This window comes from Scatophagus argus, chromosome 19 (assembly GCF_020382885.2).
Source record: "Scatophagus argus isolate fScaArg1 chromosome 19, fScaArg1.pri, whole genome shotgun sequence".
Lineage (NCBI taxonomy): Eukaryota > Metazoa > Chordata > Actinopteri > Scatophagidae > Scatophagus > Scatophagus argus.
The window spans coordinates 15,172,557-15,194,516 of record NC_058511.1 but is presented as its reverse complement, the minus strand read 5'-3'; the positions used below and the strand labels follow the sequence as shown (position 1 = coordinate 15,194,516).

The 21,960-nt window shown below is 38.2% G+C and overlaps 1 protein-coding gene across 1 annotated transcript in view; it reads left to right on the top strand.

The window, feature by feature from the left end:
- The window catches only part of cnih3 (cornichon family AMPA receptor auxiliary protein 3), a 66,591-nt gene extending 45,071 nt beyond the window's left edge, over positions 1 to 21,520 (top strand). The window contains exons 4-6 of the mRNA XM_046373843.1: positions 5,401 to 5,513; positions 11,465 to 11,608; positions 19,908 to 21,520. Of these exons, the coding sequence (XP_046229799.1) occupies positions 5,401 to 5,513; positions 11,465 to 11,608; positions 19,908 to 19,935 (285 nt within the window). The 3' untranslated portion in view covers positions 19,936 to 21,520. The remainder of the gene's footprint in view (positions 1 to 5,400; positions 5,514 to 11,464; positions 11,609 to 19,907) is intronic.
- The last annotated feature ends 440 nt before the right edge of the window (positions 21,521 to 21,960 follow it).

Below are 21,960 nucleotides of genomic sequence, written 5' to 3'. Positions count from 1 at the left end.
AGGACTGCAGGGTCAGCTCTGGACCTGGCAGGGTTTCTGCGTTTCTGTGATGGTGGCCTGAAAAACACATCCATCCTGTTTGTGAAAGTAAACAATAAGCACAGCTACTGTTGAATGTAGTTAAACAATGATAAATATAACAAATTACAACACGGCTGTTCACACAAGTTGGCCTGACTGCTCACCAGACCTTGACTGAATAGTTTGTTCTCAGACCAGTGGATCGAAACTGCAAATAGAACTTTATGCTCTCTGATAAAATTGTAAATTGCAAAAAGGATTTTGTTGTTTTCTTTCCCTTAGTCTGCAATTGACCTTGAAGGGTGAACACGGACTTCCTGTGATGTTATTTGAACTGTCTATGCATGGCACTGCAAACTTCTGCCTGTCAAATGTTCCTATTTCCACAGTCCACAGTTGTGCCAACAATATGAAACCCTTTACTGATGACTGTCTTCTGTGCGGTCTGACCAGCTGCTGGTAACACAGAACTGTAGTTTTTTTCCTTGGGACATAATCTTGATATTGCTTCATCCATCTCTACTGCAGTGTTCAGTAACAGTTCACTATAATAACTGTAGACTCTGTGTCCACCAGGGATGTAAGCCAACACATTCCCATCACATACACATACCGATACATCCTCATGTGCTTTTTTGTCTCATCCAGATACGCAAGGTATCTTTTGGCATGGCTGACCTGCAAAGCCTCAACATGTGTTAAATATGAAAAGCCACATTGGTTAAGCACAGGCACCAAGACTATGTGGTCATGTGTAGGAAAAGATACATGTTTCCTTTCACATGGGATGAAAACTCTGGTCTCCTGGGTGAAATTTATGTGCGTGACCTACCATTCACCCCCGACCTCCATCCCACCTGGGACTTTCTCGCTTTGTAAACTAAATCACCTCGTGCAGCTGCTTCGATTGCCTGATACTGACGCAAATGTGTTTGCATTGAAGGCACACAAGCCTGTTGCGTCTCATCTATCCAACCTTATATGTCCTGAGACAGTGAGAGACGTGAGCAGAGGGTCTCAGTCACAACTCGAACACAGATTTTTCTCTGCTCTACAATCATTATAAATGGAACCTGTTTTTGCCAAAGAAGCTTGTATCTGTGATGTGGATACAGGAGAAGGAATGCTCAAGTTTTCCTTCTTATCTAAAGACAGACAGACAGACTGCTTGGATATGTTCTTCTGTTGTGGTGCTTTCCTGTCTGATGATGAGAGTGCATCTTTATGGATACATCAGTAGTTGTGGGCAAAGCAGGAAATCCCCGCTATCCCCCAGATCAAACTCCTCTTTGTGGCCACCTCAGTCAACCAGCAAAAATGTATGTTCTCTCTCTGGGTTCCCAAAAGCAAACACATATGTATTAAACAAATGGAGTATTTTATTCAATAATATTGTATTTTTATTAAATTACAGCTATAGGAGTTAAAAGTGTAATTGCTTTCTTTGGTTTGAGTCACTTGTCTTTGTTTTCTGTGGATGTTGGCTTTAGATGTGACATGTTGATCAAAATTATGCACATTACAGAACATGAAAGCATGCGAGATATAAATACTAAACACAGTAGTTATTTTCCTTTCTTTAACAAGGCCACCAGGGGACACAAGGGTGTTTTTTTTCCTGTTTTTGTGTTCACATCAGATTCTTATGTCATTGTCAGTAAAGTTTTATGTACTTCTTAGTGTTGAAAGGTCGCTAGAGTGACGCATCGTGCCTGTACTTTCATCCGAGTGCTGTCAGCTAACATGCATTAGGGACTTGAACAAAATAAAGGGTGGGAGGGGGGGGCAGAAAAAGGAAAATGTAAAGCTCAGTGTGACTATTTGTTTTTTAATGAGCTTTTTGTCTGTGTGGGGAGGGTAGTATGTGTGAGCGTGCATGCATTCTTGTCCATGTACTGCATGTATGCTGCACTGGTGTGTGTATGTATGTGTGTACAGCTTCCCTGCTGTATGTGTGAAAGCAAATGGATATATTTAGGTTTTGTCTTAGCAGCAGTTTTCTTGTCTCCCGCTGGTGAAGAGCTATTCACTGAAAATGTGTTTTTCTGTTATTAGGAGGCATGTGGCCATCTGAATAATGCATCCCGAACAGTGCCTCGTTAAGACAGCGTATACAGTAATGTTCAGGGCCAGGTGGTTCGGAATGGCACCGTAATGCATCACCCTGTACGCTTTTAAATATACATGAGTAGTGAAGTGGCTTTCATTGTGAATTAAATAAACCACAGCGGTGAAAAGCTAGTGGAGATTACAGCAAACTACCACATTCACAGGGATTTGTATTGCAAGCAATTTGAGTCACCCATGTATAGTGGCAAGACAAGATGTACTGGTTGTGTGCTAACACTTTGGGTACCCAAAGATTAGACATGTTCAGTATAATCTAAAGGGATAATCTGCAATGCTGTCAGACCTTGTTGCAACATCTGGTGCCTAGGAATGGACAGTAATAAGAATCTGAACAGCAATAAACTTTGTATATTTAAGTAATTTTTCCTTAAAACAAAATAAATTATTTATCATTTAAAGTGTCCTTTTTCAAAATGAATGAGCTCAATTTCCAAAAATCAAAATGTTCGGCAAAAATCAATTATTCTTTTGGTCTCTTATGGGAGGTGAAGGAGATCTATGAATTCAGCACTGTTCACAATTCTGACATCTAATCACCTTAAAAAATTGTTTTGGTGAATATATCCAATCTGCCTATTTACTCCACATCCAGCACATGTAAAGCAAAATTAGCATTCATAGAGATGATTCTGTCTACTTGACTCTTTAAATGTCATATTGACTCTCCTTTTAGCTCTTTATTGGTCTCCACCAACTGGAGAAATGGGCCTCAGATCAGAGTTTGTCTTTTATCTGCTAAATGGTCCAATATGTTCACAAGCTAGTCACTAACTTTGTCTGTGGTTTGGTGTTAGTTTATCAGAGCTGCCTGCTGCTGCTGGGAAATGATGATGAGAGCAGTGAGAGTGAACCAAAAGTAAAGCTGTCAACGAAAAACAACGAGCTGACAGACCCTTAAACGCTTTGCAGAGCTGAGAGGAACTGCAGAGCGGGATGATGACTCTGTTGAGAAGAGTGACCTTGTTCACAATAGACAGAGTCATTTGATCCATTGTTGATAAAAACAAAAATATTGAGTCATGCAGCAATGAGAAAACACAGCTTGTAGTTACATTGACAAAAGAGCATATTGCAATTTGAAAGAAAGCAGAATTTGAAAAATAATTGCACGCATCTCCTTTCTTTTGTTTTCTTCTGATGAAACTGAGCTCTTTGCAGAATGCACTTTCTCTCTGGTCTGATATCGGTGCTAGACAGTATCTCCAAGATTTCTGTGTGTCCAGACACAGTCAAATTTGCCTTGGAACACATTTTTGCATTAGCAGATGATTGTGTTGCTTGTCCCTCTGGAGATGTAATTCATAGTTACAGTTCAACACTGCTTCTTCATTTCCTCTTCATTATTTTTAAGTGACTACTTTTGCAAGTGAAAGACATATAAAGCTAGATATTTTGTTTTGGATCTACCTCTAACTAAGTTCTAACCTGGCTAGTGATTGGATAGGATTGGTGAAGAAATAATGGGCGAAATATCTCAGACAGATAAACATACAGTAATAACTGTTTACAAAAATGTAACATTTTGCGTGATGATAAGCAGCAAATCTCCTTAGTCCTTATGCTTTTCATGGGCTTTTTTTGCCATACATTTTTTTTTTTTGGGTCAAATATGCACACATACAAAATCACAACATGTCAGCTGTGTTTTGCACCTTGTCATAAAGTAATTGCACTTAAGTGAAGAATATGCTGACTACAGCTTGTCTGGAGGAGGATTAATCCTGATCAATGGCCACAGTAAAATTTCACCCAGAAAGCTCCACAGTAAATCCACACTACATTAAACAACAAACAGGCAAAGTTAGCTGGTGTGATAATTAGTGAAACAGAGTTAAAAAGGAGAGTGAATAGGTGAATATTGACTTAATAGGTCAACAAAAACACTCCAAATGAAAGTAAACTTTACTTTAACACCTGTATAAGGTGAAAATATGTCAGTGTTGATCAAAAATCAATTATTGCTGCTTTAGACTGTAATATCAGGTATATTCATAGTGACATGGGGAAGATTAACTTTAGTGAGTTGCTCTAAAGTCATCATAGACTTGACTTGTTCCCTAGTAAAGTACGGTGGGGCCTCATTTTCACTTTAGAGAAAAGAAACACTCAAATGTTTATCTGTGACATGGTAAAACAAACTGTAGAAGAAGCGGAAAGTGATAACGTCAGTGAACTGATTTTGATGTCAGTTCCATCCACAGCCTGGTAACATCAGCTACACTCACATTAGCCTCCATAAGCTGACCAAAAATGACTGGCAACTGGCAAATGACTGGCAACTGATGTGTATGGAATTAAACAACTTGTGTGACTTTTATTTGGATGATGATTGCATCAAAGCATATCATAATGTTCAAATAAGAGCCTTTAAAATGTTGGGAACAGCCTATGGGCAAAGTTAATGGTGGTGCGGCCATTTGTTATTATTATTGATTTAGGATCCCCCACAATAAAATTCAATTTCTTTTACTATTTTCTGAAAAATGTTCAAATCATAGTCACAGATGACGGTGGTTAAACTCCTGTGTTACTGTGCAGCAAGAACATACTTTTGACTATATTCAAAGTATAAAAGTATATATACATAGCATATAAAAGTATAAAGTTTGTTAACTGACTGCAAGCGTAAGGAATTCTGTAACATCTGTTATCATCATGGATCATTATAAAAATTGCAAATAAATGCTTATTTTCACTAATCTCAAGTTTTTTATTTTGGAGAACAAAAGTGGGCCTTGTTGCTTAGGGGGGAGTTGGAATTGGTAGAGGACTCACATATCCTCACCCTTGCTGCTTGCCAGGAGGTTGTCTTGTTCCTGCATTCGCAGGACCAGGCCCTGCAGTTATTATGATAATGGTGGAGCCCTGCCAGCAGTGTGTGCTGCCCATTGTGATGCTAAGCTCTCTATAATCTAGATGGGGGCATTTAGCCATTTGGAATTCTTACAGATAGACAGATTTGCAATGGCTAAATATAGGCTAGGATAAGTATTTGAATACTAATAATTATACTTGAGGTGTTTTCTTACACCTGTGGGCATTAATATGATAATGTGGCATCTGCTAACCAACTGCCGTTTAGTTTAATATAGTGTTGGTTTATTCATGCTCTTCTGATATCAGAGCAAATAAAGGAGTAGGAGAAGTTGACAGCTGACAGCTGAAGTAGTTTCAGAAGTGATTTAAGTGTGAATAATCGATTTCTCTTTGCTCCACTCCTCTCTGACTCATGCTCCTGTCTTCTTCCAGCTGGTGCTACCAGAGTACTCCATCCATGGGCTTTTCTGCATCATGTTCCTGTGTGCCCAGGAGTGGCTAACTGTGGGCCTCAACATTCCCCTGCTCTTCTACAACACATGGAGGTAACTGAACAGTCTATCATTGTGTGTGTGTGTGTGTGTGTGTGTGTGTGTGTGTGTGTGTGTGTGTGTGTGTGTTTGTGTGTGTATGTATGCAAAAATGCAAGTCCCCACAGTGTAAATTGTTAAATATTAGGGTGAAGACTCACTTTAGGGTTGGATTAAGGCAAGGGTTAGGATTAGGCAAGTTGGGTTTGCATTGATGGTTGAAAGTAAGATTAAGTCAAAATAAGTTATGGCTGGGAATTAAATTAAAAGTAACTACTAGTGAAAAGCTGTAGATGACAGTCTTAGGCTTATGATACTTGCCCATTGCTAACTGCTGACAAGTGGTGTGCGTTCCAGTATTACTAGGAATTACATCCATATTGATAAATTTTGTTGCACACTGCCTGTATTCAGTGCTAATGATGAGCACCAATGGACAGGAAATAGTCTCCCATTTTAGCCAAAATAACCAAAATATCTCCTTCATCATACCATTCACATTTATTAATTTATTCCATTTATTCTACTGCTGTAATGTCTGGTGCAGCAAATCTGTGTGTTAACACACACATGAAAAAATAGTTCCTGTTTTAGGAATGTTGCTAAAAACTATAGTGCTCAACTGTTTTGGGTAAATCACTGGGCATTTTTAACCATTCGTTAAATGTAGCTCCATTCGTTTTTAGGAACGAATGGGACATCCAACCAGAAGCAAGATAGGAAAAGCCTTGTGTTGGATTTAGTCTTCTCATGGGAGTTTTAATTTACTATGAAAGTTGTTATTGTTACACAATAAAGCTACAGTAATTCTAATTTTGTTTTTTTTTTTAACTGTCAACAAATCTCATGAAAAGATCAAAACCTTCTGGAATCGCCCTTCAACACTTTCTGACTTTTCTACCATGTCTAACTTGTTGCTTTCAACTGAATACAGATGATACGGAAAGAAAATAGTTCCTACATGAAATTGCTGACAACAAAATCTGTGGATCACCTGCAGTAGCCAGGTCGCAAGTTCTGAAATGAGACGTTGCTGTTCAGTTTTTTAAATGTACTTCTTTAGTGCTTTGAGCACCACAAGCAAAATGTCATCTGACATCAACATAAAAACAATCTAGATGGATAAACAACACTGCAGGTAAGGTTCATGAATATGAGTATAGCAGCAGAATGCTGTATGTGGGATGGAGTTAAAATAATCTAAAATGTGTGTTAATGGTAATAAAGAACAAATATGTCAGCCAGTGCAACAGTATGGCTAACTGATGTGTTTCAATAGATTTTGGACAAGAATGAATCTCCATAGCAGAGACGTAGAAATGAAAAATATTAGTTAAAAGCAAGTGTTCTAACACATCTCAAGCTTCTTAAAGGCAATATCTGAAAAATGGGTCACCAGTCAGTGATCCTCAGATTCCTTGTGCTGCTCCTTCATTGTCTCGCTGTCTTTGTTGCTGTTCTTCCTGCTAGTGTGGGTCAGACATGGACTGCTGGCAACCTGATTGGTTTAAGTTCATGTGCTCAGCTAGTGGAAGTTACAGGCAGAGAGGAGAAGAGAGGAGAGGAGAACTAAAGAGAGAAAAACATCTTGCTATCTCATTAATTGGAGACTGTGCCAGATGCCCACCGGCTACAGATGCTGCTACCTGCACAGCTGAGAGATGAGAAGACAAGTAAAGAAAGAGAAAGAGAGGGGGTAAGACGGAGATGGAGGAGGGTGGAAAATGAAGGAGGAAGTAGCAGGAGGCAGGACGCCGAGGCCAAGAGAAAAAGCCAGTGAGTGATAGGAGAGAGATCTAATATTGACAAGGTGATTCAGAGGAGAGGGAGGAAGACACTGGTGGTGAGCTATTAAAACACATACTTCATAGACACATGTATGTGTATGCGATCACACCAACATATCTGGATGGGTTTGTTTGCGTATGTGCATGAATGTACGTTTGTGTAGCTTTTCACTTGTGAGTCGAAATGACGATGTGATGCTCTGCAGAGTTTACATCTATTGCTGGGAATGAGCTTTAAGGTCAGATGACAACTTTGTCGGCAGCAGAACTTGAGCAATTTGTCATTTTGTCTTGTAGCCAGGAAAAGCAGTGATTTCTCAGTGAGGGCTCTCTCAAAAGGATTTTCCAAAACTTTTAGTCAATATGATTAAAGAACTTAGTTAACTAAAAAATAAACCTTATGTTTTTATTCAATTATAAAGTTAAATATGAATTTTCAGTTGCATGTCCAGCTAAGGCGAGCTACTGGATCAATTCCAAAATTTTGGCAAATATGTAAATATAGGATCCAGTTTTAAAAAATACTGAATTCCTCTTCAAGTGAAACATCTGCAAACATCTACATCCGCATACATAACATAATGTGTTTGTTCAACTATCAGATGCAAGAGTCAAGTATTTCAGATTATTCTACTGTTATAAATCATGCTCATGTTATTTATACACACTTATGCAACATGATAGGGAAACTTCAAATTAAGTGAGACTCTTTACACTGAGCTCGTGCAATAAAGTCCATGTATGTAATTAAAATAATTACATTCGATGTTTTGGGCTTTTTTATGCGACATTATGTGGCGCCCTAAGGCTTTCTAACTCACCTCTAGTGCTACGTAGCCAAATTTGAAGTTATGCATCCCTCTGCCTTCTTTGTGGAGAAAATTCAGAGTTATAAAGTAGTCTCACACAGTGAGGTCTGTTCATTACTGCATCAGAAGGAAAGTTTGTCATTGTAGATTAGACCTCTGATTTGGCTCCTTCATCAACACGGTCAACATTAGGAGCTTCAGCAGTCACTGTGACACACAGCTCATGGAGATAATTAAAGTAGTAACTCTTAATGACCAATTGCCCAAATTTTACACATATTTTTAGGTTCATTGTGACTCACTGAGAATATCTTTATTGCAGATGTCCATTGTAAATAAACGTCTATAAATCTGCTTAGAAATCATTTTAAAAAGATGGCTATAACTCATCACTGCAGAACATGAATCATCGTTTTCTTTACTATCAAAGTAGTCAACGGACATTTGTCTGTCATAATTTATAGACAGTCTTTCAAGTCTTCCTTGTCTGCTGTAGACACTCCTGGTGTTCATACTGGCCATTAGGAGAACCCTTTCTAATGTACATCTAACGTAAGTGATGGGGGCCAGTGTTCACACTGTGTATAAATGTACTCCAAAGTTTGTGTCTGTCTGATGTTAATAGGAGGTTTCAGCTGTGTGAGTTAGTCACAAATGAAGGGGATCTTCTAAAGTTAGTCTATTTAGTCTGAAATTTCCCCTTCCTGAAGAAGAATGTGCATTCTGTCTCTCACCTCTTTCACCTCCCTGCCATTAGAAAGGGGTCTTTTAGTGGCCAGTATGAACAAAAGGAATTATTACAGCAAGCAAAAACTGTTTCAAAGTACATACAGGCATGTAAGTGTGTATTGCCTCAACATAGAGACATTAATTACTCTGCAATGATGTAAGTGGCTGGTCCATTCATGGGAGACATTTCCTTTTTTTATTAATAAAATACATTTTTTGCCAGACTAAAAGCTCTCACAATATGCAAACGTGGGAGTGTAGAGGGAAATTCCAAGACATTCTGGCCATGCAGTGTTGTTTCAGTTTCTTAAAATGCTTTCGATGCCAGTTGAATCCAATGCAAAATCTGTGTGTGTGTGTGTGTGCATGTGTGTATTTGTCTTGTTGTTTAGCAAACTCTGGAAGATTTATCTATACAGAGGATCTTTACCTGTGACATACAGTTAAGCATGTAGTGTGTCAAATGACTGTTCTCCTTCTTGTCTTTTCTGTCACTTTTGCTTAGGGCAATTGTGGAACAAATAGCTACTCATATGTTGTAGAACTTTAACTATTGGCTAACCTTGTTTACCTTATCATCAGCCATTTGTGCATGTATCTTTTGTAGAAATACATGTAAATTGTGTTCAGTGAGTCATTATAAAATCCATCTGTCAAACTCAAAATACATTGAGATGCATTTTCGGCTGCATTATTGAAGATTCATACATGCATGAGTCATCTACTGACCAACATAAATGTGAATTAGTGAATGGACAATGTAATTAATTTATGACATTTCATTTTAATGTATGATCATTTCACCATTGTGAACAGTCAATGTACATGAATTAACATAACATATGGACATGAATAAACCATCTGTTAGCTTGGGCAGTGGCTGAACAGACCACATGCATAATGATGGCAGCTTCATGGTTGGACTGCATTACCCATCACACCTTCCAAAGCGTAATTAGAATGTTTAAATGAGTGAAATTCTGAGATGGGCTTTGTGGACTGAATGACTGAAACTTAACCAGAAGTAAAGCAGCTATCCTAATGCAACTGGTCTGTTAGGCTACATTAAGATACAGTTGTCCACTGTTAATCCTGTTCATTTGTATCAGCTCTGGGGTCCATTAAAGGCATATTTCCCCCTATATAAAACAATGTGGCGGTTGCGTATCGGTACATAAACAGCCCTCTCTCAAAGAAACAGGCACCAGCTGGAATTCCCTCTTCATATTTCCTCAGAGTGACTTTCCCTGAGTACTAATTTCCTGTATGACATAATTTCTATTTCATTATTCTAACAGCCCTGCTGAAATAAGTCTCACTGGGATGTAAACATCCTACAATTCCCTCTGCAGTTAATCACCGCCAGGTTTTGTCTTTTGGTGACATTGCACATTTTCATTTTACACAGCTTTAAGAGGGCTTTGTGTTTACAAATATTGATTATGCTAAAAGTATAGCAACAACATGCATATTATTAGAGGGTAGATTTTCCTCTTCAAACAGTCAGTGTGTGATAGATGGTTGTAGTTTTAAATCTTTCATTGAAAATTCATTCTAGTGTTTCATTGAAAATCATTGTTTGGCTCATTTTCATGCACAGCAGTTAGAGCTGCAAGTCACAAGATAAACCCCAGCCCTGATACCTTAAAGAAACCACATAATAGACCTGGGTGAACTTATATTTGAATAGCCATTCAAATATTTAATCATACTCTATTTATCTTGTCAGGAACTTTATGTTTGCACCACAAGATAAGTGAAACTAATTGTTGGAATATCTTTTGCTAAGCTCTTATCTCCTCACTTTCACCTGTCAAGCTTTTTGCTTTAGCATAGCGCACAGGGTGTTTACTGTCATAACAATGGTATATGTACTTCTCAGAGTTCTAGTATTTTTGATATATTATGAGTCACTGATTCCTCTCAAATGAGGCATCTCATTTCCAGGTAGTAATCGTCGATTTGGTCGGTTAAAACAAATACTAGCAAATTTTATCAACTTTAGCTAGCTCATTAACATTAACATTGTTACTAGCTGATTTTATTTAAAACAAGCATAACCTTTGCAAAAAATTATGCACTTGATGAGTACACGCATGATATCAAAATACTGAGACTAAAGCTACTTCACGTCACATCATAATCCCAGACCCAAATCTTAAATAACCGTTATTTACTTGTACTGTGATGCTACTGATGTCTATAATGTGGCAATAATGATAAGAGAGTAACATTTCAATTCAACATTTCCACAGCCTGCTAACTGTTGCCTGACTGCAGATGAGAACGCTGTTTATTCCATTCCTTATACATTTGCCACGTACCTGTTTCAAAACGTAGAGAATACAAAGCTTGACAGGCCTGTTGCAGCTAGTCACATTGGCTAAACTATTTAACTTTTCAGGAGAGGGAGGTTGGCAAACGGTAAAGTTCCACAAACATATTCAGCTACTATTTCACCCACGTCTACTGCATGATGATGTCCCCCCTAACTCATCATGCCATCTTTTTCCATATTATTTCCTTCCCCATTTCCTCCCGTCATCTCCCCTGCCTACCGTCTTCGCTCCTTCTTTCCCCTTCCCCCCGGGGTCTGGAACGGGTCAACTACCCGTGGTGTGGTCTTTGCCCTCTGTGGTAGGTACTTCCATTCCCCAACGGACACTAAGGAGCTGCTCTACGACCCGGCATCCGTGATGAACGGTGACACGCTCAAGTTCTGCCTGAAGGAGGCCTGGTGCAAGCTATCCTTTTTTGTCCTCTCCTTCTTCTACTATCTCTACTGGTGAGCACTCGAGAAGATGTGGGCAGACATGATTAGATTACATGTAAAGAGATTACATTAATCTGATTATGACAGCTAGAGTTGAAAACAATGAAACTGAACTGAAGCTACTAGACAATAAACCACATAGACCAGTTTTTGAAGGGAAATGATGAAAATGCAAAACTAGGAAAATGTGACAGTGAACAGTCACATCATATGTTGATTCCAACCCTTTTGCTATCATGTGGTTATTTAACTTGCTTTGATTTCCCAGCTCTGATGGAGCAATGTGAGTGCAAATCACTGAATAAAGTAACAATTTCTCTGGCAGTCACATGCAAGTATTGTCACATGCTGTCGATCTGTCAGGTTCCTTAGGCTTCCTATTAGGTCCACTACTGCTAATGCATGTGATGTTGAGAGAATTTGATTCTTTACTTCATTGACAAGCACTACCAGAATGCTCAGGGGAAGAGCCAAAGGACAAACTGTTAGGCATTGGTTAAAATGTTCATTATTCTGAATTTTTATACATCAGAAAGAAATTCTGTAAATTATGATAATTTTGAAACTGCACACTGCCTGTGCAGTGTTTCGGGATTTGTCAACTATTGTTTTTGCTGATTGCTGCTACATGACAATAATATACTGTCCATGTGTAATGTTGCTGTTATTAATCACTCCGGATTCTTGTTCCATGTGTGTCGTGTGGGTGCTGCAGTGTGTGGAACCTGGAAATATCCCTCTAATAGGTCTTATCAATGGAAACACTTAAAGGTACAATCCTTATATTTTTTCTGACCTTTCATTCTATGGTAGTAAATTGAGACAGAATAGCAATAGTCTTAAGAAAATTTGGCCCTAATGGTCTTCCATATAGGTGCCACAGTTTTAGATAAATTCTCTTGATCTTGATCTTTATAAAGGCCAAGTTTGCAATTAATGTGCCATGAAGGACTGCTGTGGCTTTATGATAAAGATAAATCATTTTTAACAGCCAGATATGGCAGTATTCACACACAGAAAAGAATTCTTAATGATTGTCCCATTACCCAAAAAGGATTGCAACTTTAACATGAAGTTGTTCTTGTATGTGTGTGATAATGCTTTGATTAAACATTTAACTCATGCTTTATAGTCACATCATTGTAGAGAAATAATATTCTGCTGATATAGCTTTTAAGGCAATAGTTACTTTATTAATAGTGATGTTAATATGTTTATCACAGCAATACCACACAGGTAGAAAAGCAACATCATGAGCAATGTGGTGAATGTTGTTCTTTCTCTATAATGCAAAATACTATTCTTTAGTGTATTTGTTAATGATAAAAGCAGCATCTCTACAGTAAACCTGACATCCTTAAATGAACATATGCAAGAGAGATATGATATGTGACCTCATTCCCTTGTTCCTATAGCTACAGCTACTAAGGTACAGATATTATGCTATGATTAAAAAAAATAATAATATTAATTAAGTTTTAAATGTATTGAAATAAAATATGTCATTTCATGTCCTGAGTTTTCTGAAACATGGACACACAGCACAAATTCCAAACTTAATGGGTAACAAAGTTGTCAGCTTTAAAGAATCAGCTTCCTGAAACTACATTTGTTTTCTATGGACAGCAGTAATATTAAGACCAAAGATTATGAATATAGTATTCTCCCTCCTGGCATGGTATAGTACTAGAAACTTGGGAAAAAAATATGCTCATAAATATCTCATCCATTTTCATACCAATGCCTCCATCAGTCAATAGATGAAGTCAGTGTGTTGTCGTTTCAATGAAGAGGAAACTCTGATGGTCAACTTAATGATAGTTTTAAATATTTTAGTTCATGATTGACAAAAGGTGTACTTTAACAGCTCGAAAGCTTTGAGAACATGGCCTAGTATATTTTTCTCTTGAATGTACTAAAGTATTTTTTTGAATAATTGGTATAAATTAATTTTGCTAACATAACCTTATCTCTTTCAGAGAGCACCACACAGGGTGCAGCTGCTAAGAATACTCTTGTGCTGTGTGTTATATAGTGTTTAGTTTATTATTAGAATGAGACAAGAAAAGGGAACATCCTGGCTAGTGTGGGCCTATATACTTATACTTTTATCATCTTGCTTCTCCATCCCACTCCATTCTGCCTTGCTCATGCTGGACTGATCTGCTGTTTTAGAGACACTGGCAGCAGCAGCAGCAGCATTGAGGTATTTGCCAAAAAGCAGGGCGATGATCCATTCACTTTCAATTCTGTCAAGTTCAAGAGGGTGGGTTTGTTGAAAAAAAGTTTAAAAAGCATATGGCTTCATCCCTATAGGCTGATTCATTAGTTCTACCCCATGTCAGCGCCTTTAGAATAGTAGTTTATAGTAGTAGTGTAGAATAATAGTTCCTTCTTTTGCGAATCAACCATAAACTATTAATAGTATATTTAGTACATCTCTGTTCTACTCATCATCTAGAAAATACGAGATGATGCTGTAGCAATAGAATAAATATTATAATAAAGAGACTGAAAACCTGGGTCTTATTTTTGTAGTTTTAGTCAACGTTTCTGTAAATTATGATAACCTTATCAGTCCAGCCTCAAAAGGTACCGAAAGTGGTCTCACAAACACACAGGTTGTAAGCAAACCCTCAAAGTTACAGTACTTATTTGAGTTGAATTGCATTGTGTGTAATGAAGGTACAAGGTTCTATAATAAAAGGGCAATGCTAAATCAGTGAGTACTCTTAATATTTTGAAAACTGTCCATTGGTCCACAACTGTGACCTATTACTTTTCTGTTGTACTCCAAAGTGAAGTGGTTTGGACAACATGAATACAGAGAGGGTTTATTTAGAGTCTGTGTCATGCCAAATTCGTTTCTGGAGAAGTTGCCATATAAGCAGATTTAAGCAATTATATCTGTGATTTTAATTAATACTGTGACCATAAGAATAGAAAACTAGGACAATCAAATCCCAGGTTGTATCAATACAGTAACCTTTGTAGTTGCTAAATTATGTTCTTATAATCAGTGTGTATGGGCCTAACCAGGTCAGTCCAATGACATGCGAGGGCTGAAAACCAATTTCCGAAGTGAAACTGCTGTTTTACAGACTGGGTTGATAGCTGGGATGAATAGCCAAAATTATTTTGGTTTGGGAAGTGGGTGTGCAGAACTGGATGAATTGAAATTGAAAGAGTCTGAAACCTGCCACATGAATCTTGTTTCTATTTTTTTCACCCTGTGATGCTGAACCTTCTTTTTCACTGCTCCCCAAATCCAAACAGCACCGCTCGCCTGCATCCATGACCTAAAGATCCTTCACACTCTCACAATAAATCTTACTGCACACACACACTCAAGCACAAAACCCCATGTATGCACATAATGAAATTGTGCATGCCCTCGCAGACACAGAGATAAACACACAGCTCCACCTGAGTGCTCACCTCCACACCTGGGTGAAGAGTGATTTAAAATCCTTTTTGGTTGCTCAGTGGAGCTTATCTGGTGCAGATGATCTAGTGGAATTACTCTATAACTCTTGATTTTGCCCATCTGGGCGCAGCAGGAGGCCAGAGGCACAGACTCAGAGGGCATTTGGCAGACCTGGGCTAAATATATTTCTTGGATGGTTTCACCTATTTGACACATAGATAAATAAATTCCTCAATAAGTAATTCGAAATCAATCAAAAAGAACAAACCACTGCACTTCAATATAAGTTTGCCCGTGTCTACTCTGAGCTCTGTGATGTGTCTTCCTCCTCAGCTGTAGCTCCTCTGACACTGGATGATAATGGAGCCCCGTCTGACAAATGGAGTTCCCCTTGGAATGTGACCTTTACCCTCCAACCTCTCCTTCCCTTTCTCCTCCTGAACGAGTTTCTGTCACAGGGATGCTGTGTGAAATGTGATGTACCCCAGTAATGAGTGCTGTTTCCTTGCAAGATACAGGTTTCCTGTCTTTTCTCAGCTTGGTTCAACCCTTATGGTCTAAAGCTTCTAGTTCTTAGCATGTTGTTGTATGCTGTTGCCCATGTGCTGTCCTGTTGTACATTTACAGGTCTAACCTTTTAATCTAATTTTTTTTTGTTCTTTCCAGAAAGGCCACATAAGAACACAGGCCTTTATGTTTGCTCACACACATACACATAATCAGATGCATGCGCACACAAGGTTAACCTCGGCTCATTTACTAGACAGATGTTGAAAGCTAATGGAACGTGAAATAGGTTACATCTGTCACTGAAGGAAAACGCTTGATAGCAAATGTTTTTTTACAGGCAGGAGTTATAATAATAAATTATGATTTAGGTTCTTCGTTTAGAGCACATGAACATCATCATTGTGTATATTTCTACTATAAGGTGAGCCACCTTGGCAGATAATCCATCTGGTATTGGTGTTGTGTTTTCACTGGTCGAGTTACTGTACTGTGGATCAATGTGTCATCAGGGAGACAGAATGCATTTTACAGTGAAGCAGAAGCACATGTGTTCTCCCATTGTTTGCTTGTATCTCAGTGTTCATTGAGGTGTATTTATTTGCCATTGAATTACCTAAGGAGATAAAGTCCCTACCCTTCCAGTGGACCAACATAGGACCTTATTTCAGGAAAAAAAAAGGCACAATAGGTAGTGAGACTGCTGAGAGAGTTCGAATTGTGCCATATGATGCTTGTTGATTTAAAAGGTCATTTTGCAAATCAGCAAAGTCACAGTTGATACTCAAGACCATGAAAAGACCTAACCAGAAAGACAAGATCCCCTACAGTTGTGTAAGTAATGTTTTATTTCACACTCACAGAAACCCTCTGGTGTCAGTCCTTTACATTAAGCTGTCTCTTTTTTGACTTGTAAACTAATCTTTTAAATTGACAAATTTACCAGTGTCTCTCACTCCGTATATATTTTTTTCTTGTATTAGGGTCCCATAGTGGGCTAATGAAAGGAGGGATTTCACTTCTCTCTTAGATTTAAAATATATTTTGCTGTTTATAGCCGGTAAGAAAAAGAGTTCTAACTTTGAATCAAGTGTCATGTAGTTAAGAGGTTGAAGCAACAACAACAATAACAACAAAGTCTGCTTTCTCAAAATGCCTCAAACATCGTGCAAAGCTGCAGGAACAATCAAAACACTGATTGAATACTATAATCATAGCATCTGCTACTCAGTATATGGAACCATGCAAAGAAATGTTGGGCTCTCTCTATTTACAATTTAATTAAAGAGTTTGGTCTAGACCTGCTCAAATTGGAAAATGTCATGAGATAACTTTTGTTGTGAATTGGCGCTATATAAATAAACTGAATTGAATTGAATTGAAATGAGAAGAAAAACAACACAAACGATATTAGTTAGTAACCATGTTTTGCACATATTAGCCATCTTGAGCCGCTCTACACAAACACAATTCAAATCACTCACCTCAATGATCAAACATTCATACTGAAATATTTAAAAATGAACACTCGTGCCACAAAGTGTGCAGTGGTGGTGGATACAGAATAATGTTGGGTGAAAATGACTTAACAGGTGAAGGGAATTGGATTTGTCTTCCTTTGTGTTTCGCCTTGCACACACATGTGCTGTGCTGTTCTCTCATTAGACCTACAGTGATTGGATGTTAACTCATTGACTCGCGTTCTTCCTGTGTAATAAGGTGTCGCGTGAAAAGAGTTTGCTTCACAGTGGCTCTGCTGTTCATGGGATTTGATCAGACACATTTACAATACAGTTCAAGGGCTGGTTACACTTCAAACCCCAAATGGACATACAAAGTTAAACAAATACTGAGTTGTTCTTCTTTGTCTATGAATGAGCATAATATATTACTTTAGTTTCAAAAGGAATTATTAAAAAAAAAATAATAGCGACTGCTAATTTAAAAAGCGAGAAACTGAACATATGATTATGTGCAAACGTGTTTTGCCATTAAAATGAAGTGATAAATAATCATGACTATCTGGCAAATTAACCAGCATTATATTTTTTTTCACACAGCCTATAGCGCCAGTATTCCTCTTTGCTACAGTATGTCTTATAACAAGTCATATTTTTGCATACATTATGTTTAGTTAATGTCTAATTAGGCTGTGAAAGTGAAGGAGCTGGTATTTAAAGAGCTACAAGTCAATTTGCTAATGATAAAGCTAGTTCTCAGAGGTTGTAATGGGAGAAGGTCAAGTCTCTGAGAAAGAAGCAGCCTTTCACTCTTTATCTGTCTGTCTCTCCTCTCATGTATGTCCTCTGCTGACTCTCTCTCTGCATCATATTTTCAGTCCGTGCATATTCATGAGTCAACAGGGTGAACTTCTCACCAGCAGAGATTAACAGAGGTGTTAGAAGCTTGGAAAGGCCTCAAGGATGAATACAAACCTTTGGAAGCATTAGTTACTGTCAGCGAGGTTCTGATCTGTTCGTGTCAAGTCACAGCTCTGTGAGACAAGTGTTGAATCCTCCATCTGTGGTTTTGGCTGTTGATACTTCATTCAGTCTGTTTATGAATCTCTTTTTTTTCAGGTGAACATCACACATCACTCTTTATGGAAAAAAAAAACTTTGAAAAAGAAAATTCTTGTGAAATCACTTTGTCACTTTGCAGCAATGTGTGTTTTACAGCTTGTTTTGCACATGCTCATTGCATTACGTGTTGCTCATCGGCTTTTGCTTTTTCTTTTGCATCCGGTGACAACCTTTCTGCAGCTGCAGTCATTTCAGGAAAGAATCAAATTGCACAAACATGCCAGGAAGGATTGTTGCTTTTACACTTTTCGGTCATGGTAAAAACCTAAAAGTGTAAAATTAACACATTTAACGTAGACACACAATGTTATTAGCAACAGTGAAAAGGCACTCTTGTGACATTTCCATGTATTAATGGTTTGAACGGCTGTGTATAAAGATGTTTTCTTGCTTTTTATATATGCACCGGCTGTCAGTCAGGACTTATTCTTAAAACACATTCAAGAAATACCACATGAATTAAATTAAAGCCAGTAACACAGAAATTCTGTATTTGGAACTTTAAAGAAGGATCTCCTTTAACCACTGTGTGTTGTTATAATTGCAGATAATGAGGCTTAAAATCATTTTCCAAATTGTTCACATGGCACAGTGTTGTTAGTTCAACATATGCAAAGGTGTCTTCAAACTGAATAGGACTTGCTAATTGCTGGATTGGGACAGTACAGGTTACAGATATTAAAATGAAATGTTTCATTACAGGCACTTCTTGCCTAACTTGCTGCCTTTCATGTGCACTAGTGTCTTTCCACTGACTTTATGCAGTCTAAGCTGGCTCAAAGCTGTGTTCACACATACTTTTTTTTCTTTTTACAGTGCAACAAGGCACTATGGAAGCCTTTAGCTGAAAAAGCTGAACTTTTTCTCTACTCTGACAAAACAAAAAAATGCAGCTGTATTCTGAGCACCTTGCTGTCCTACCTTTGCTCTGTAAAATAGGCTGAGGCAGCCCACATTGCTTCTCTGTCAAGATGTGAAAGGGGTCCATGATACCACTTCAGGTCATAGAAAACGTAAGGCTGTAGATCAATAGAACTGATCAGGAGCGTGTTTTCTTGCTTATGAATTCGACTTCTCTCTTAGAATATGGAGATTTGTACGTTTATTTTGTCAAAAGTTACAGAATCTTATCCACTTATTACTGCTGTAGCACCACTAATCACAGTGTTGCTCCTGTGGCCAGTGTGGTCCCCGTGTCTGTCTAATGTAGACCGCAATGTTTAGTCGATGAACCTATTAGCTGAATGAAAGAAAATTAGACGCCAAATTCCAATTGATTATTCGTTTCGGTCTTTCTTCAAATAAAAATGTCAAACATTTGCTGGATTTGGACTGTTGATTGGACAAATAATAATAATAATCATAAAATGTAAAAAAAAAAATGAAGACATCACTTTCTCTTTTGCACATACTGTAGGTAGACTACCACAGCACCCTGATGGAGAAGCACAACTCAAGCTTTAGAAGACAAACAGCATGTGTGAACACAGCATTAATCTGGACAATACGGAAAAGCTTCAAAGGGACATTGCATACTCTATAAAGGTCTGATGACAGCAACTAAAATAAATTAAATCTTCAAGTAGGTGACATAAATCTGCAGAAAACTAAGGATCAGTGAAATGTGAACAACTACGCACACACACACACACACACACACAGTACTTCAAACAGGTCATTAGATGATTTAAATTGTTATGTAATTGTCACTCTGTCACTTCCCGCCTGCCTGCCCGTCCAGTCAGACAAGTGTTGACTCACTTCCTGTTTCCTGTTTCTTCTTGCTGTGTTTCAGTATGATCTACTCCTTGGTTACCTCATAACAACTGATATATCAGCAACTGGAGAGACACAAAAAAAGACCTCTGGATACGCAAACCGCAGTTGTCTCAGTCGAGAATTGAAAGACATGATATTTAAAAGTGATGAAGAGAAAGAAAAAAACTTTTCATTTGCTGTGAAGCCAAACAATGAACTGGATGGAGATCGAAGCTTCTTTTCCGCTTCACCGGGTTTTATGCTGAACTGTACATAAAAACTGAAGACTGACACACCTGTTTACAGTTTGACTGGTCATAGAAAGACCCAAATTAATCACTGCCTGGCCAACGTTTGTACCACAAACACACACGCGCTCGCACACACACATATATAGAGACATCCACAGCCTCCTCTGGAGTGCTACCACACTTACTGTACAGTAGCAGCGCCGGTAGTCCAGAGGACGAATAGCACAGTAGCATTTGCACAGTTTGTCTCAGGCACAGCATGGTGAAGCACTGTCCAGCCCAGCACAGCTCGCTGAGCCCTCAGTCATTCCCCCTCAACGCCTCACCAACTGTAGCTTCGCCGGTGAGTCAGACAAGAGGGATAGACGGACCACACTGTACAGAAAAGAAACACCAGAGCAGCCACTTCCCAATATTTTCCCCCAGATGGCACATACAGCCCCATGGCCTGTGGGTTTTCTTTCTAACATTACGTGAATGGCTTTCGTGATGTGTGCATTTTGGTGTATTCTTTAACAAAAGGCATTTCTAATTGAATTACGGTCTACAGCAAACGGTATCCTATACAGCAAATGCCTTCTTAGTGTTGTCCTAGTGTCGTTCTATTGTGGGAAACTTTTCTAGAACTCGAAACTAAAAACTGACACCTGTCCAAGCTTTTATAGTAGAGGAGCACACATTCTTTGCACAGATAGTATCTTTGATCTTGCACAATATTTGCAATATTTGGCTATATATTAGAGAAGGTTTATAATAGTCTAGGTACACAGGTGAAGGTCTTCCAACATGACAAGAATTATCCAGCCCTATTTGAAGATGGGGAGACAATGTGAATATTTTCTAGTTCGATTTACACCATGGACCAAAATGTTGTCTTTTCAGTATTTAAACTGATTTATTTATGTCTATTTGTGAGATACAGATGGCTTGCCTCCATGTTCTACTTTAAAGGAAAGACTATTTTCTGATGTATCCACTCCATGACAAGTCAGAATGACTGAGTGAATAAAGCCGAAGACGTGAAAGGTGCCAAACATGAATCTGTCTTTCTCTACGATTTGACTGTAGCAGATGGTAAACACACATAACGAGAAAGTGTCTGAGCTGTCAAAGGTCAGCCTCAGCTACAAATCGTCATCTCTGCAGTTGCAAGGAATTCAGTGTTGTGCTCACAGAGGCTTCGGCAGGGCAGGCGCTTCAACCTGCATCTTCCACGTGTAGCACAGTTTTCTAACCATCGGGCTGCTCTTTAGCTCTTTGCCATCATCTTCACACGATGGAGCCGCTACTCAAGGAGCAGATAGGAATGCCCACTACTTGTTGTTTTCTCTCATTCTAATTCAAGCATTTTCTATCCTTACTGTGTATGTGACCAAGTTGAATTTCGATATTGTTTATGAAATAAAGTATTTTAAAATCAAAGATTTGCTGTTTATATTCTTTAGATATACCATTCAACTTGTCATTCTTTTTTAAGTTGTAATCTTTTAATATGCTCCTGATGCAGAAGATGCATAATCAGGAGATTCAACTGCTTATGCTTAAAGGATCAACATGGATATTAACTTAAAATCTGTGCAGTGTTTTTAGATATTTGAACAGACTGTATTTCTGCACTTTAGTTTGTAAAGTCATAAAAATAACACAGGACACGACATCAATGTGCTGTTCAAATCTCTCTAAAAAAGTACGCAAGCACAAATCTGCCCATTTACACTGTACTTCTTAACCACTGAAACCTGCACCATGGATCATGTATAATCATGAAAACAGCACTCCCTGTCAGATGATTATTATCAAAAGAATAAAATAAAAAAACAAAAAAAAAGTTATGCAGTA